General features: G+C 46.3%; 1 protein-coding gene across 1 annotated transcript in view; it reads left to right on the top strand.

Annotated features, from left to right (window-relative positions):
* Nucleotides 1-1056: 1056 nt before the first annotated feature.
* NT5DC4 (5'-nucleotidase domain containing 4) overlaps nucleotides 1057-18258 on the top strand; it is a 55011-nt gene continuing 37809 nt past the window's right edge. Inside the window, 4 exon segments of the mRNA XM_017891472.1 lie at nucleotides 1057-1116; nucleotides 3339-3435; nucleotides 6165-6297; nucleotides 10479-10687. Coding sequence (XP_017746961.1) covers nucleotides 1057-1116; nucleotides 3339-3435; nucleotides 6165-6297; nucleotides 10479-10687 — 499 coding nt within the window.

The following is an 18258-nucleotide window of genomic DNA, read 5'->3' as shown; positions in this document are numbered from 1 at the left end:
AAAAAAAAAAAAAAAAATTTCCAGGGCTTAGATTGGTTTTGACTGAATTTGGTGTTTATTATTTCTTTTTATTTTTATCACACACATGTATGTAGCTAAATATATAATATAAATATGTATATTATGTATAGATATATAATATATATATTATATACATAACTAAATAAAATATGACACTGTTTTGCACGTTTTAAGCCACATGTAAATGATCTCACACTATATGTATTGTTGTACAATTTACTTGTTTTTGGTTAGCATTGTAGTGAGATTCTTTTAATTCCAATTAAAGAGTACTTTCCTTAGCATTCTTATGTGGGGTTCTTTGGACACCTGTGTCAAGGTTTCTCTAAAACCTAAATCTAGGAGTAGAATTGTTGTATTATATTGTAATATAATACAGTAAGGCTGGGCGCAGTGGCTCATGCCTGTAATCCCAGCACTTTGGGAGGCTGTGGCAGGCAGATCACTTCAGCTCACAAGTTCAAGACCAGTCTGAGCAACGTGGTGAAATCCTGTCTCTACAAAAAAATACATAAAATTAGCCAGGTGTGGTGGTGCATGCCTGTAGTCCCAGCTACTTGGGGAGGCTGAGGTGGGAGGATGTCTTGAGCCTGGGAGGCAGAGGTTGCAGTGAGCCGAGATGGCACCACTGCACTCCAGCTTAGATGATAGAGCCAGACCCTGTTAAAAAAAAACAAAAACCCAAAACCTAGTATATATTATATGCGTATATAGTATATACTGTACTATAGTATGTGTTCATTTATAATCTTATCGGATATTGCCAAATAGGTCTGAAAATTGAACCAGTTTAAACTCTCATTAGCGGTGTGTAAGTTTCGGTTCTATGCCTTTACCAACACTTGGTATTGTCAGACTTAAAAGTTTTTGCCAAATACATTATTTCTAAATTCTCCCAACAATCCTGTGAGGTAGCCTCATTTCAGGCAAAGAAACTAAGTGTCAGATACTAAGCAACTTTTCCAGGGACACAGCAAATAATTAAAAGAGTTGGTTCTAACCTAGGTCTGCCAGATTCCAAAGCTTTTGAGCTGCATGAAGTCACTGGAACATAGTAGAGCTTCTGAACCTGTAGCTGGAGAAGAGTATCACCAGGTATGAGGGAAGGGTCAAGGACCAGGAGTTAGGAAGGAGTAATAGGAACAGGGGAGAAAGCACATAAAGAAGTATGTAAGGCAAGAAATGCTGGCAATGGCCTGTCTGTGGCACCAGCCAGCAAGACTGGCACAAGAAAAGGATAACTGGCCGGGCACGGTGGCTCACGCCTGTAATCCCAGCAATTTGGGAGTCTGAGGTGGGTGGATCTCTTGAGGTCAGGAGTTCGACAACAGCCTGGCCAATATGATGAAACCTCATCTCTACTAAAAATACAAAAATTCACCGGGTGTGGTGGTGGGTGCCTGTAATCCCAGTTACTTGGGAGGCTGAACCCAAGAGGCGGAGGTAGCAGTGAGCTGAGATCACACCATTGCACTCCAGCTTGGGCGACAGAGCCAGACTCCGTCTAAAAAGAAAAGAAAAAAAAGAAAAGAAAAGGATAACTGTGACAACTAAAAAAAAATTTTAAAGGGATGGGGTCTCACTGTGTTGTCCAGGCTGCAGTGCAGTGGTGTAATCACAGCTTACTGCAGACTCCAACTCCTGGGCTCAAGCAACTCACCCATTTCAGCCTCCCAAGTAGCTGAGGCTACACGTGTGCCACGGTGCCTGGCTAACTGTGACAATTTAAGGATGGCCAGTTTCTTTGACACTCTTCCCACAGAGGTAGGGTCTATGTCCCCTCTCCTTAAAACGAGATGGGCTTTAACTGCTGTGATTCATAGAATTTGGTAGAAGCGACTGCCAGTTTCCAGGTTCAGGTCTTAAGAGTCTGGCAGCTTCCACTTCCTGTGTCTTGGAACACTTGCCCTGGGGAAAAGTAGCTTCCATAAAAGAAGCCTGACTACCCTGAGACTGCTGTGTTGTGAGGTAGTCTAAGCAGATTCATGGAGAGGAATCAAGATCTCTTTCCTCTTCTCTCCCCAGCCAACATCCTTGACAGAGCTGTGAGCCAACAGCCAGCCCCAGCCTGCCAGCTGTGTGAGCAAGCAGTCTTGGAAGGTGATTCCACAGCCCCAGCTGAAACAGTCCAGCTCATGCCATGTGAGCCGAGAAGAGCAGCCAAACTGAGCCCTTCTCAAATCCCTGATCCTCCAAATGTAGGCAAAATAAATTGCTGGTTTTAAGCCACTAAGTTTTGAGACAGATTGTTATGTAATGATAGATATCAGAGCTCCAGCTGAGGTAGATGCTGAAGGGAAGATGTTTTTATCATTCATGGATATCACAAAATATGTATATTTAATGCATTTCAAAATTTTAATTCTAACCAATACAATTCTTTGAAGTTTACTTTTCCTGTTATAGAAATAGTACATTATAAATCACCTACCTGCGAATCTCAATCTACTCTTGTTATTTTTCCATGTTCCATTCTAGTCTTTGCTTTAAGTGCATATTTAATTGGTAATTAAATATGTGATTATGGAATAGATATAATTTAGATTTCTTGTGTTATGTCATTTTTAGATGGTATTGGCCAATGGAAATCAGACAGTAATTAGGGTGGCACAAAATTAGTCATAACTTGCCTTAATTAATTTTTTGTTTATTTTTATTTTTTTTGAGACAGAGTTTCACTCTTGTCACCCAGGCTATAGTGCAGTGGTGTGATGTTGGCTCACTGCAACCTCTGCTTCCCAGGTTCAAGCAATTATCCTGCCTCCACCTCCCGAGTGGGTGGGGTGGTGCAAGTGCACCACCATGCCTGGCTACATTTTGTATTTTTAGTAGAGATGGGGTTTCAGCATGTTGGCCAGGCTGGTCTCGAACTCCTGACCTCAGGTGATCCCCCCTCCTCAGCCTCCCAAAGTGCTGGGATTACAGGCATGAGCCACCTCGCCTGGCCTGCCTTAATTTAACACTCATTTGCTGTCACTTATTTAAACTCTTTGCAATAACTCAATCTGGAAGTTTGGTCTTACAGACGAGAGGACTAAGGCATTGTAGAGGTAAAGAAGGCAATTCAAGGTCACACGGCCAGAACATTAGGGACTGTGCCATTACAGTGGTGGGGAAAGTGAAAGCAAAGCGGAGACAGTTTACCAGGTGCCCACAAACAGAGAAAACTTCCAACCAGTAAGGTGGGAGCATTTCCAAATCTGAGATAAATGAGACTACTAGATGCCAGTTGGATTGCTCCTCCCAAGGAGAATCTGAGTGCATGGAAAATTATTTAAGGACCATTGAAACCCTTTTGGTGTGTGCTTTGGCAATAGCTCCTCCTGAAAAGCACGCAGCCGGCAGAAGATCTGGATACCAAAGAGACTGAGATTCTACGTGTGCTCAGAGAAGAGAGTCCCTGCCATGGATCCTGTGACCTGTGCTTCTAGGGTCTTCAAAGTCAATAAAAATGAGCAGGTGATTGAAGGAGAAGGAAAATAAAGCACAAGGGAGGTGATTTGGGGCTTTGTAGGAATGCCTCTGTTACACATTTCTAGGGTTTTATTGCTGGAACCTTGTGCTCTTGGTGCGATCTCCTAAGGTGAAGTGTTGGATTTAAAACAGTCTGATAGGCTGGGTGTGGTGATTCACGCCTGTAATCCCAGCACTTTGGGAGGCCGAGGTGGGCGGATCACCTGAGGTCAGGAGTTTGAGACCAGGTCAACGTGATAAACTCCATCTCTCCTGAAAATACAACAATCAGCTGGGCATGGTGGTGGGCACTTGTAATCCCAGGTACTTGGGAGGCTGAGGCAGAATTGCTTGAACCCAGGAGGCGGAGGCTGTGGTGAGCTGAGACTGCGCCACTGCACTCCAGCCTGAACAAAAACTCAGTCTCAAAAAATAAAATAAAATAAAATAAAATAAAATAAAATAAAATAAAATAAAATAAAATAAAATAAACAAATAAATAAAACAGTCTGATAGTCCAGCCTGGTGGCGCAGGCCTATACTCCTAGTTACTTGGGAAGTGAGGAGGGAGGACTACTTGAGCCCGGGAGTTTGAGGTTGCAGTGAGCCGAGATCACACCACTGCACTCCAGCCTGGGTGACAGGGTGGAACCCTGTCTCAAAAAAAAAACAGACAAAACAAAACAGTCTGAGTTGCAAGCATCATTAAAATGGCATTGATATTGCTGCCATTTTCTGAGTGCCTGGCGTGCAATGCTGGCTTTCCCAGTGTAACCCATTGCCTGTAGCAGCTTGGTCTACCCTGACTGCTGAGGGAATCTCGAGGCATGCTGGTACCGTAACAGGCCAAGCCTTGGTTTGCCCCCTGCCTCTGTGAAAGAGAGGGCTCATCTTCTATCCTGATGGCTTCCACCCCACCTTGCAGAACTTTATGCCAAGCAGAGCAGATGTCACGGGTAGGAGCCACTGATCTACTTTATGGTGACACAAAACTGCTGGGACATGTGTTGAGAAACATATTCTGGAGAGCAGCAGAGGCTGTTGCAGGCATTGACTTCGCAAAGCCACTGGGCTGGTGCTAGGCGAGGCTAGGGCTTGCTTCATGGCTGGGTTCCTCCTGAGCAGCCCTCCTGTCACCCAGGGGCAACCAAGCATCTCAGGAAGGTAGTGACTATGGCAGACCAGCTTGCTTCATCGGGCCACTTTTTGCTGTAATAGCCACAATTATTTCCCAGAAAAAACGCTTGTCACAGGAACCCTGTCACTTAGAGCTTTGTGAGTGCACTTCATTGAGGGACTGACCAGCACATGCAGCAAGAACTTGGCTTTGCCTGACAGAGGCAGATGATATTAGGAGCCTATTGATGACGTAGGAAGCAAAGCTTCTCGAATGACACCAGTATTTGGAGACTGCTTCCTTTTGTGTCCCTTTGGGAAGTTTGATGCAGTGGACACTTGTGGATATCCTGGCATCTGTTCCGCTTCCCTTTCCCCTTCCCAGCACGCTTAGACTTCCAGTGAGGGACTTCAGTGATTCCAGCTCTAAGCCCATCAAGGTGTGCCAATTCTATCTTCTGGGATGGGCATGTGAACAACTCTAGTCCATTCAGGGTGAATCTCAATCTCAGGACTTTTGCTGGGATTTTGGAGCAAAGAACTTTCTGCTGCTTTTTTTTTTTTTTTTTGAGATGGAGTCTCGCTCTGTCACCCAGGCTGGAGTGCAGTGGCGCAATCTCGGCTCACTGCAAGCTCCACCTCCCAGGTTCACGCCATTCTCCTGCCTTAGCCTCCAGAGTAGCTGGAATTACAGGCACCCACCACCACACCTGGCTAATTTTTTGTATTTTTAGTAGAGACGGGGTTTCACCATGTTAGCCAGGATGGTCTCCATCTCCTGACCTCATGGTCTGCCCGCCTCGTCCTCCCAAAGTGCTGGGATTACAGGCGTGAGCCACCACGCCTGGCTCTGCTGCTTTTAAAAGGAGAGCAGGCAGCCCCGGGTATTCCTCTGGAGAACACAGGAGTCCAGGCCTGTACCCAGGATGCCACTCCCATGGGGAAAACAGCACGGAGCCAAGGAAAGCAATGGGTCCTGGCAACATCACTGAGCTGTTGGATGAAGCCTTCCTGAGGACTTTTCTGTGATGTGGGCCTATACATTTCTTTTATTGTTTAAGCCAACTTGAGTTGTGCTTTTTGTTTCTTGAAACTGCAACCATCCTAACTGGTACCCCTGGGATACCAGTCACTACTTCTCTCTGAGCTGTTGGATGGGCAGAGACAAAGCTCCAGCCCCTGGCATGGGGGAAACAACTTGGTAACCAAGGCTAGGCCCTTCTGAGAAGACAGAACTGAAATGCTGGCAGCCCTTGCTGTGGGCTCCTTGGAGAGTCCGCCCTGAGCTATACATCCCAGTAGTTGCTGGAAGAGGTCCCTTCCAGATGTGAGGGGGACCTAAATTCCCTGTCCTGAGGGAGTGTACCATCAGTCATGCCCGTTAGACATCACCGAGGCTTGAACAGTTAATTCCCTAGTGGGCTTTATTTAACTACTCTTGAAACAATGGAAGCCTAGATACCCTGTAAATAATCACAAAGATCCTGTCCTCCCATCCCCATTCTTTCTCCATCCTGACTTAGTAATACCAGCAGCTCAAATACTGCCCCACTTCCTGTTTTTGTTTTCTGTAGCTCCTTCCCGCCAGGTTTACCAGATGACCCTGGAGATAGGCTTCCGGGTCCTATCAGGCGCCCTTTCTCCTATCAGCCTCCGGCAGCTATGGACCTGCTGGCTCCACCCAGTGTGCAACTGCCTGGCTCCAAGGTGGGGCTCTCCCTTGCCCCAGATTCTGCATGGGTCTGTCTTGTTTCATTGTCACCTGATAGCTCAAAAAGATTAACTGTCCTCTATAGTGGATTAAAAAAGAAAGAGGTGGGGAGAGCAAGAACATAAACTGATTTAAAAGTTAATACAAAACCGCAATAATGCAAATAGTTTGGTGCTACTAGTCCAAGAACAGACGCCAACTCATTGGAACAGAATAGAAAGGCCTGAAATACACCCAAGGATATATGATACATGGGAATTTACTGTGTGGTAAAAGTATATTTTAAATCACTGGGAAAAGGAAAGGTTCTCAACTGTGGGTGGTTTTGTCTCCCTGGGAGCACTTAGCAATGTCTGGAGACGTTTTTGGTTGTCACAACTGAGAGGCTGCAACTGGAATCCAATAGAGGTCAGAGGCGCTGCTAAACATCCGACAGTGCAAGAACAGCCTCCCACAACAAAGAATTATCCAGCCCAAAACGTCACCACAGTGTCACTGTGGTGAGGTCTTGGGATACATGGGATGGTGGAAACAATTGGCTAGCCATTTGGGAGAGGAAAACAAAGTTAGATTCTGAATCATACTACAACTTAAATAATTTCAAGTTAGGTAAAAACTAAATTCTAATAAGTGGAATCATTAATAAGATCCATAATAAGGTTTAGAAGAAAACACAGATAAGTTTATCCTTATAGTGTAAGGACTTTCCTAACCACACAAAGCACAACGTAAAGGAGGTACTCAGAGGTTTAACTCAATAATCACAAGCAAAACTACACAGACAATATAAAAGACTAATAAGAACTGCAGCATGTGAGACAAGGAATATGCAAAGAGCTCATAGAAATAAGAAGACAATAGACTTCAGAAGAAAAAATGGACAAAGAAAAGGTATGACAAGGAAGGTTATTAAAAACTAAGATGTATGGTCAGTAACCCATGAACAAGGTTCAGTTTTCTGCAGTAAGCAGAGAAAGGGAAGTTTCACCTACTAAACTGGCAAAGATGAAGAAAATGATAGAAACCCAACTGTATTAGGGAGGGCTGAAGAAAAGGGTACCCTCATGTATCGCTGGAGGGGTGGAAAGTTACAACATTTTGGAAAGCAGTTATCAAAATCATAAATAGTGCAGTGGCTCAAGCCTGTAATCTCAGCACTTTGGGAGGCCGAGGCGGGCGGATCACGAGGTCAAGAGATCCAGACCATCCTGGCTAACACAGTGAAACCCGTCTCTACTAAAAATACAAAAAATCAGCCAGGCATGGTGGCACATGCCTATAGTCCCAGCTACTTGGGAGGCTGAGGCAGGAGAATGGCGTGAACCTGGGAGGTGGAGCTTGCAGGGAGCCAAGATTGCGCCACTGCACTCCAGCCTGGGGGACAGAGCGAGACTCCGTCTCACAAAAAGAAAAAGAAAAAAGAAAAGAAAAGAATCATGAAAGTGTGCAAAAAAAGAAAAACCCTACAAGAATGCTCACTGTAGCACTGTTATAATAGAGAAAGACTAGAGAAAACCCAAATGCCCAATAACCAGTGGTCAGTTACACATTCATTCAATACAATTCCTTGTAGTCCTTAATGTAATAATAGTATAAAAGGATTATTTGCCTTGGAAAAATGTTTATTATTTATTCAGAGAGGAGAAAACAAATAATAAAATATTGTAGTCATATCATATTTTGTAAAATAAAAACATACAGCTATGTTCACATAAGTAGAAAAAGGACCAGATGCCAAACAGTTGATAGGGCGATCTCTGGTTGGGGGGATTATGGACTATTTTTTCTGTATTTTCAAAAATTTCTAAAAGATATTGCATTGTGATAAGAAAAGAATGTTATGTGAAAATTTTAAAGCAAAGATGTATGGAGTACTAACGGGGTACAAGCTGCACTCCCTAGGCATCTGCAATCTTGGTTTCTGGTCTTTGGATCAAGCCCTTCCCCTCCTCTTCTGTGGCCTTGGTTTTATCACCTATAAAATGGGGCTTGGATAATCTCAGACTCTCAAGAGCCTGTCATTCAAAGCTCCTGCTGTCGAAGGTTGGCGAGCCCCTTGAGAATTTTGTGCCAAAACGTTTGCTCATTCTTCTTACCCATGAATCGTCACAAGTGTGTTTCTTTTTGCTGTTGTTGTTTTTAAATTTGAGACGGAGTCTCACTCTGTTGCCCAGACTAGAATGCAATGGCACGATCTTGGCTCACTGCAATCTCCACCTCCTGGATTCAAGTGATTCTCCTGCCTCAGCCTCCCGAGTAGCTGGATTATAGACCCGTGCCACCACGCCCTGCTAATTTTTGTATTTTTAGTAGAGACAGGGTTTCACCATGTTGGCCAGGCTGGTCTTGAACTCCTGACCTCAGGTGATCTGCCCACCTCAGCCTCCCAAAGTGCTGGGATTACAGGCATGAGCCACCGCACCCGGCCAATAGTCACAATTTTCTGAGAAATGATTTACCCACAAAGGACTTACACACATGTCTCTTCTTTCATTGGACCTTTGCCCTAAAGCAAACACAAGATAAGGAGGTAAATGGGCCCATCTTAAGAGTTGAGCCAGCTGAAGCCCAGAAGAGGGACATCCCTTGGTTCTGGTGCTTTCCTGTTCACTTTAACTCAATTCTGCCGACCCCAGGGCCTTTGTATGGACGGGGAACCCAGAACTGCTTTATTATTAGGTCGCTGGAGAAAATGAGGGCAGACCTGAAAGGAGAAAGAACCTGCGAGCGACAGAAGCAAAAGTAGTTTTATCAAAGTAAAAGCTAATTACAAAAAGATATTTGGAGTTGCTGCTTGGACAGAAAAGTTCCCAAACTACTTGGAAAATGATGTTCTTGCTGCTGGTCGATCTTTAAGGGATAGCATTCAATTTACTCCAGGGCTGAGTTTGTTGATCTGAATTGAGGGCTGGGAAGTGGAAGTAGCTGGAGTATCTGACTCTTTCAGATGAAAAATCCAAGACTTTTATTTTGGACAGGGATTTTTCAAACCCTCCTTCTGCCTGTGCCACATTGTGCAAGATTCAAGGGGAAGAGAACAGAAGAAACAGGGTTCTAATAACTCCATCCATTCAAGCAGCTCATTGCTGTACCAGTAGTGTCCAGTAGAAACATAATATGAGCTCATATGTAACTGCAATTTCTCTAGAAGCCACATTTTGAAAAGAAACGGGCAGGCTGGGTGAGGTGGCTCATGCCTATAATCCTAGCACTTTTGGAGGCTGAGGCGGGAGGATTGCTTGAGCCTAGGAGTTTGAGACCAGCCTGGGCAACATAGAGAGACCCCATCTCTACAGAAAAATTAGCTGGGTACAGTGGCATGCCTTTAGTCCTAGCTACTCAGGAGTTTGAGGTGGGAGGATCGCTTGAGTCCAGGAGGCGGAGGAGGTTGCAGTGAGCTGTGATCATGTCATTGCACTCCAGCCCGGGCGACAGAGTGAGACCCCGTCTCAGAAACAACAACAACAACAACAACAACAAACAGAAGGAATTAATTATTATTATTATTTGAGACGGAGTTTTGCTCTTGTTGCCCAAGCTGGAGTGTAATGGTGCCATCTCGGCTCACCGCAACCTCCGCCTCCCGGGTACAAGCGATTATCTTGCCTCAGCCTCCTGAGTAGCTGGGATCATAGGCATGCGCCACCACGCCCGGCTAATTTTGCATTTTTAGTAGAGATGGGGTTTCACCATGTTGGTCAGGCTGGTCTTTAACTCCTGACCTCAGGTGTTCCGCCTCCCTTGGTCTCCCAAAGTGTTGGGATTACAGGAGTGAGCCACCGTGCCTGGCCAGAATTAATTTTAATAATATGTGCTTTTACCTAATATATCAAAAATATTATTTCAACACATAAGCAACATAAAACTTATTGAGGGACTTGATATCAGTTTTTGATACCAGCCTTGAAATCTGGTGCATATTTTCCACTTAGAGCACATGTGAATTGGGACTAGCCATACCTCCCGGGCTTGTTAGCCACAGTGGTTAGTGCTTACCATAATGGACAGTGCAGCTTTAAGCCCGATGAGGTAGGCAGGGCTTATTTCCCCCTTTTACAGATGGAAAAAGAGGTTCAGAAACCTACAGGTGTTCCTTGGCTGAGCAGCAGGAACCCAGGCCCCAAGCCTTCCTGCTCCCCACAGGCGGCTTCTCCCATTCTCTCACTTCGCTCCACAGCCTGAAGCACAGTCCCGGCCTCCTTGCAGCTCACAGGCAGCTGGAGAGGCAGAACCAGCTTCAGCTCCAGTGTAATGACTACCGTGACTGCAGCAGAGCGGGGCTTCCATGCAGGGAGGGGGCCGTGAAGGCGGGAGGAGACAAGGCCAAGTTATCTCTCAGCGACGGAATGGCTTTGGCTATGAGCTTCGTGTGGGCAGGGCTCCCCAGTAAGCTGGCAACAGATCCCCTGAGACTTTCCTGAGGAGCCACCTGCTAGCATTTTTTTCTTTTTCTTTTTAAGACAAGGTCTTGCTCTGTTACTAAGGCTGGGCTCAAGTCCACCTACCTCAGCTTCCAAGTAGTTGGGACTACAGGCGCACACCAGCACACCCTACTAATTTTTAATTTTTTTTTTTTTTAAAGAAATGGGGTCTTACTATGTTGCCCAGGCTGGTCTCAAACTCCTGAGCTCAAGCAATCCTCCCACCTTGGCCTCCCAAATGGCTGGGATTACAGGTGTGAACCACCATGCCCCGCCTACCTGCCAGCTCTCTGTACCTTTAACTCATGGTGTTCATCTGCACACAGTCTTTCATGTTTCCTTGAGCCTTGGCCCCTCCAGAGAGACTGAAAGTGCCTGGCAGAAAGAAGAGAAGGCATCCATTAAAATAACAATGGTAACATTCCTACAAATACGGTAGCAACGCATGTCTACCCAGGGCAAAGTGGTTCTCCCACTGACAATGCAGTATTTCTCCAGCATCCCTGGGAGGCAGATTGGATACGCATTATTTCCCATGTTGGGGGCCATTCTCCACTGCCCCCAGGCCCTGTGCTGGCCTTCTGGAGGAGCACTGACTGCCCTCATGCCAGGCTCCTGCTGTCCACTTGGGGTCTGCAGGCTGGTTTTCCCTGGACATGGCCAACTCAGAGATTATTTGATGTGATCCATACATTTAGGTGCTTTTTCTAATAAAAGTTTTATTACAATAAAAGTAAATCTAGAAAAAGTTTTTTGAAAAGCAAATACTGGCCAATCACAAACTCTTGGCTCTATAGACAAACAGCTTGGGCATGGGTTATACACGCCCAAGGGACAGCTTGGCATGGGACAGCTTGGGCATGGGTTATACACGGAGCCTGTGCTGCTGAGCAAAGCCAGGGGGAGGGCTGAGAATGAAAAGACAACGTCATTGCCTGGCCCTGCCACTCAACATAGAGACTTCAAAGATGTCTCTATGGATATCACAAAGATCTAAATATGCTTTAGTTAATTTCAATGCTATAGCCAATTCTATCTAACAGTGTCAAACAGTATTAGTCAATGAATTAGATCTTTAAAGTGCTTTTCTGAATTGATGCACAATTTTACAGCATGACCTTGAGCCTGGATAAAATCCGTTCCCTGCCTTGAACGATGCTGTGATGATCAACTGTATTAGTTTAAAGGAAAGTGCTCTGTAAACCAGGAGGTTACAACAAATACATACAGGTTATTACGATTAATCATCCTCATTCATTTTTCTTTAACCCAGCTGCAACTGGTATTAATCTTTGTAGTTTTTGTGAGAATCTTCTCATCAAAAGCTTCTGTAGTCTTTAAAAAATATATCTTTTCCCCTCAGGCCCTCAGTAACAGTTTTTGAGACAGGGTCTCTCTGTCGCCCAGGCTGGAGTGCAGTGGTACAATCTCAGCTCACTGCAACCTCTGCCTCCCTGGCTCAAGCAATCCTCCTGCCTTAGCCTCCCGGGTAGCTGGGACCACAGGCACGCAACACCATGTCTGGCTAACTTTTGTATTTTTTATAGAGATGGTGACTCACCATGTTGCCCAGGCTGGTCTCAGACTTATGGGCTTAAGTGATCCTGCCAGCTCACCCTCTGAAAGTGCTAGGATTATAAGCATGAGCCACCATGCCTGGCCAGCCTCTGCAGTCTTAAGTTTCCTACATAAAAAATATTTATTTTGTCCTCAGCCCAGAACCCATCTTCTCATTCTGGCACCTAAGAACCAGGAGCAGGCTGGAGCAGGAACTAAGTCACTGTGACCTTTCGCTCTTGACTGCTCCTTTTTTTACAGTCAGGGTATGTTTCCACACACGACTTTCCATGCCCTCTGCTCCCTAGGCCACCCTGCCTTTCACCCCAGGCCCAGTGATCAAGACAGGTGGGGACTGAGTTCATGGCTCCTGTCCTAGAGTGAAGAGGGAGTGAGTTAAGAGCAAAGGCCAGGGTCCCCACTGCCAGAGGAGAGTAGGGTCAGGCCAGAGCTCTCAGATTCTGCTGTGGGTGGGCTCTGACTGCACGGTGGGGGGCACTCGCCGGAGGCATCGTCTGGAGGTGGAAAGTGGATCTGCTGACAGCCATCGTGGGTGTTCCGTCCTTGAGTCTGCTTTTCCTGATGTTACTCATCTGTTTGCCTGTCGGGATGAACATCAAATTCCAAAAACAAAATGAAGCCAGCGGCCAGCCCACACCCCTGTGCCTTCCTGATGAAGATGCCCTGAGCTAGGCGGTTGGCCCGCCTCAGTGTGATGAAGGTGAGCATGTTGTCACCCTTCTTTCCTCAGCCTGCCCAGGACCTTCAGGGAGAGCAGGCAGAGGAAGGCTACTTCACCCCCTCACCTGGACCTGGTCTCCTTTGATGCTGGCACAGAGGATGTGAGGAGTCTGATAGAGGCTGTCTGATTATCTCTGGGGTCCTGAATATAAATGGACAACAATGGTGGTCATACTCTTCCATCATTCATTCATAAATACCCCCAAGCCTACACACACAAGTAATTGTAGCTGGGTGCACTGCTGCATACCTGTAGTCCCAGTTACTCTGGAGCCTGTAGTCCCAGTTACTCTGGCGTCTGTAGTTTCAGTTACTCCGGAGGTTGAGGCAGGAGGATTGCTTGAGAACAGGAATTCACGTCCTAGATCCTGGGCAACATAGTGAGACCTCATGTGCACACACACACACAAATATAACCGACATATCAACTTTTCACTCAAAACCTCCTCTTCTATTTATGTTTTTCAACCAGGTCAGGCAAGGTGGCTCATGCCTGTAATGCCAGCAACTCAGGAAGCTAAGGCGGGAGGATGGCTTGAGGCTAGGACTTTGAGACCTGCCTAGACAACACAGCAAGATGCTGTTCCTAAAAAAAGTTTTAAAAATTACCCGGATATAGTGGTATGCACCTGTAGTCCCAGCTACTTGGGAGGCTGAGGTAGGAGGATCATTTGAGTCCAGGAGATTGAGGCTGCAGTGAACTTTGACCCTGCCACTGCACTCCAGCCTGGGCAACAGAGTGAGAACCTGTCTCTTAAAAAAAGAAAAGATACGCCAAATAAAAACTTAAAAAAAAGTCTGCAGTACTGACAGCCCACCAAATTAAGATTCTCAGCTGACGTTAGCAGACTACCAGTTCCTCACCACCTGCTTCTTCCAAAGGCTCTGCCTTTTGCCAGAATGCATATATTATTTTATCTTTTCTCTCATGTACACATTGTGATATATTTGTAGACATATTCCTTTTCTTTTAAAATAATTATTTTAAACTTAAAAAATTTAAAGATAATACATGAATATGGTAAAAAAAAAAAAAAAAAAATTCAAACCGTAATGGAAAAATGTAAAATGAGAAGAAAAATTCCTCCTCCCCATGGCATTCTCATTTCTCAGGGACAGCCACGGTGAACAGATCAGTGAGTATCTTTCCTAACATTCACAATGTGTGATATGCTCGTTTGATGTCACCCCAATAAAACCGGGTGTCCATGCTCTTGCCTTAGCACAGTGACTGTGCAAAAGAAATACAAATCTGACCTCATGTTCCAACTAGTCTAGTTCTTTACTTAAGATCCCTGGAGGCCGGGCGCAGTGGCTCACACCTGTAATCCCAGCACTTTGGGAGGCTGAGGCGGGCGAATCACAAGGTCAGGAGATCGAGACCATCCTGGCTAACACGGTGAAACCCCGTCTCTACTAAAAAATACAAAAAATACGCTGGACGTGGTGGTGGGCGCCTGTAGTCCCAGCTACTGGGGAGGCTGAGACAGCAGAATTGGCGTGAACCCAGGAGGCGGAACTTGCAGTGAGCCGAGATCGCGCCACTGCGCTCCAGCCTGCAGAGAAAGACTCCGTCCAAAAAAAAAAAAAAAAAAAAAAAAAAAAAAAAAAAAAAAAAAAAAGCCGGCCCGGTGGCTCAAGCCTGTAATCCCAGCACTTGGGAGGCTGAGACGGGCGGATCACGAGGGTCAGGAGTTCGAGACCATACCTGGCTAACACGGTGAAACCCCGTCCTCACCTAAAAAATACAAAAAAAGCTAGCCGGCGAGGTGGCTGGCGCCCTGTAGTCCCAGCTGCTGGGAGGCTGAGGCAGGAGAATGGCTTAAACCCGGGAGGGAGCTTGCCAGTGAGCTGAGATCCGGCCCACTGCACCCAGCCGAGGCGACAGAGCCGAACTCCATCTCAAAAAAAAAAAAAAAAAGAAAAGGAAAAAAAAAAAATCCCTAGAGAGTGCTAAGGACAGAGGCGCACAACACACATATATGTGTCTCAGGATTTGCAGCTGTAAGCAACAGAAATCATTGTTTTCTGTTAGACAATACTGGTGCTCATAGAATCTCTGGATAACTCACAGCTAGGAGGCTCTGCAGACGAGACCAACCCCTAGAATCATGCGGCAGAGTTGGTATGGTTAGAATGTGACCACAGACATAGGCACTGGTGGCTGCAGCTTGCAACACCATGACACCCAATCTGCGTCCCGGTTGCTGGCTGCGTGGACCGCTCCAACTGCCACCCAGGAGACTGGAGATATTGCCACCACTGCCACCTCATGGACTGAGTGGGTTTTACAGAGTGCTTCATGTGACTAATTTCTTTTTCTTTCTTTTTTTGAGACAGGGTCTCTGCTCACTGTAGCCTCAACCTCCCAGGCTCAGGCAATCCTCCCACCTCAGCCTCCCGAGTAGCTGGGTTCACAGGCACACACCACCACGCCCAGCTAATTTTTGTATTTTATTGTAGAGAAGGTTTCTCGCCGTGTTGCCCAGGATTTGATTGGTGGAGTGACGAATCCCAACCCTCCCTGCAAGGAAAACTGAGGACGTGAGTCTCTGGCATTTTCAGCTTCTACTGTGAAGGGAATTCTGCCTTCTAGAGACGGGGTTCCTTTAACAGACAGAGGATCAGATGCTGGGTGGCTCAAAGGAATGAAAATTGCCTTCTACAATACCACCCTGCAAAGCTTCTTAAAAACACTGTTTTTTTCTCTGACCCCCAAGTGTCTTCCTTTCTCTTTCTCTCAGGTACTCCCTCTCTCTTTGACTCTGCATTCTACCGTCTGCTTTTTTTACTGCCTTGTGGAGTTCCTTGATTCCTTAGGGGGTGGTAGGGAAACTGAATGCTTCCGCTTTAATAATTTTGTTCCTGCCACATACACATGTGAGAGGGCCTAAAATATGTGTGCAGTTTTTACACAAGGGATGTTGTACTCTGCCCAATGTCTGGCACCTTGCTTTGAACAGCATAGATCAGGGATCATTCCATTTTCATACAAACAGAGTGCTACCTTATTCTCTTAGATGGCTGAACAGTGAATGAACAGTGATTTATTCTTCTTTTTTTTTTTTTTTCCTGGAAGCATGCTAGACGACTCACCATGATTTATTTAGTACATCTTCCCCTGATTGACGTTAGGTTGTTGTCAGCGTTTAGTGACCAAAACAGTACTGTACCCCGATGCATATGTATTACTTGTCTGTGTTAAGTCGGGACGTTGCTTAGTCCAGCTGGAGGAGAATTCTAGCCTTTAACACTCCTGGGTGTGAAGTCACAGTGGGCTGGGTGGGCCTCCCAGGGCCTGCTTCCAGAGAAGTCTCCGTATGTCTTGTGGGTGGCTGTAGAACCTGGGAGTGAGGCTTGGCAGTAAATCTGCAGTGAGAAATGTCACAACCCAAACAGTAACTCATACACAGATCTTCACATGTCTCATTCCACAAGGATCAGCAGCTAGACCATTACCTGGAGCTACAGACCTGATGAAAGCCCCAGAAATGGCTAAGGCAGAGGAAGTGCCTGGGAGTTGTTTGGCAATTTGACACAATATCTTTTAGATATTTTTAAAGCCACTGAGCAATTCAAATCCTCATGTTTAGGGATAGATTCAAAGGCCAGTCTTTTCACTATTGGACTGGAATGATTTTTAGTCATCTCACCTCCCAGCATTTACTCCTTTTCCTGGATGCAGCAGCCCCATCTCCTTCCAGGGTGTCACCTGTTCAGGTCAGGTACCTCCTCAGGGGAAGCATCCCTCACCTACCAGGTTGCCAGGGCATGTGACTCTGTCTGGAACAACCACACCCTCTCTCCTGGACTTCAACTGCTGCGAGGAGTGAGGCTAGAACCAGAGAAACCTCGCTGATGCTGACTCATGCTGGAGGTTCCTGCAGAGTGAGCGTCAGAGCTCATGAGCTCATCTCCTTAGAAACCAGCATGCCTGAACTTGACCTCTGGCTTCTGCAGCCAGGCAGCAACAGTAACAACAGCAACTCCCTCCCCGCTCCTCAGGGCCCAGTTCTGCCCAGCTTCTCCTGCCTTGGTCCATCGTAGTCTACACTCCTCCTGGGCCGTCCTCCCAGCCCCTCAACCATCCTGGCTTCCTGTTAGGCAGAGGTCCCCTTGACCCATCCCATACCTCCCTCACTTCCATGCTCACCTGGAAGCTGCAACCAGAGCCAGCTAAAGCTCTGCATCCCCCACCCCAAGTACACCTTCACTCTCCCTCCAAAGCCCTGTCTCACCTCAATGAGATGCCTCACTGCGATTCTGGAACCATTTCATCCTAATTGGGATCAGTTTCTCCCCAGTCCTGTGACTTCTGCCTCTCGTCACCCTGAAGGCAGGCAGGAGAGCCCTGGTGTGGCAAAGCTGGGTGGGGAGCAAATGGGCACAGGAGAGAAGGGGGAAGGTGCGGGAGGATGAGTCACTGGCAGAGTGGGCAGGGGTGCTAAGGAAGGGAATCAGTGCATGGACCTGGGCTTGATGACTCAGCTACTGAACACCAAGATACTGCAATTTGAGAGTTCCAGAAAATTCTCCCTACTTAGCGCTAGCTATTTTACCAGCCTGGGTTAATACAGGATCTTTGGATCCCTTGAGAAAATGAAAATATTTAAACTGTGACCCCATTAAAATCCAGGCACTGTTATTTGGATTTGTTCATAACTAAGACCCAACAAAGACCAAGCAGTAAGAGGATGAGACACCGGCCTGTTGGCTCCAGAAGATGAAAAACAAATCAGAAAATCTGAATTTGAGGACTAGTTTCCCACTTACTACTGAGCCACCTTAAGCAAAGTGTTTGATTTTTCTAAACACCAATTCTCTCATTCATACCAGGTCTCTCCTGCTGTCTGGAGAATGGGTCAAAGTGGGTGAGGGAAGGAATGACCCAGAAGTGAGGCTGGAGGCGGCAGGAAAAGAGTGGAGTGCCAGCATCCCTGCTTCTCCCTGCGCTCCCCAGGCAGCCCCTACACACACCTCCCTGTCCCCAAAACCCCCAGCCATGTCTCCATGGAAATGAGGCAGGAGCACAGAGCAGGCTCTGAGGTGTGCATTGCTGTGCATCTGTAGTTGCTGTATAGAGTGAGAGCAAATCTGGCAATAAATTTGATAGTAGGTAAATAAATGAGGTGGTCCCAGGAGAGAACTGCTCATGCTCTGGAAGACTCATGTGACCAAAAAGGGCAAACAGGGTGTCCTAATTTTTTTTATTTTTATTTTTTTTGAGACAGAGTCTCC

The sequence above is a fragment of the Rhinopithecus bieti genome, unplaced genomic scaffold, assembly GCF_001698545.2.
Source record: "Rhinopithecus bieti isolate Rb0 unplaced genomic scaffold, ASM169854v2 scaffold_20362, whole genome shotgun sequence".
Classification (NCBI taxonomy): domain Eukaryota; kingdom Metazoa; phylum Chordata; class Mammalia; order Primates; family Cercopithecidae; genus Rhinopithecus; species Rhinopithecus bieti.
Note: the sequence above shows the minus strand (reverse complement) of the source record. Positions and strands in the feature narration are given on the sequence as shown.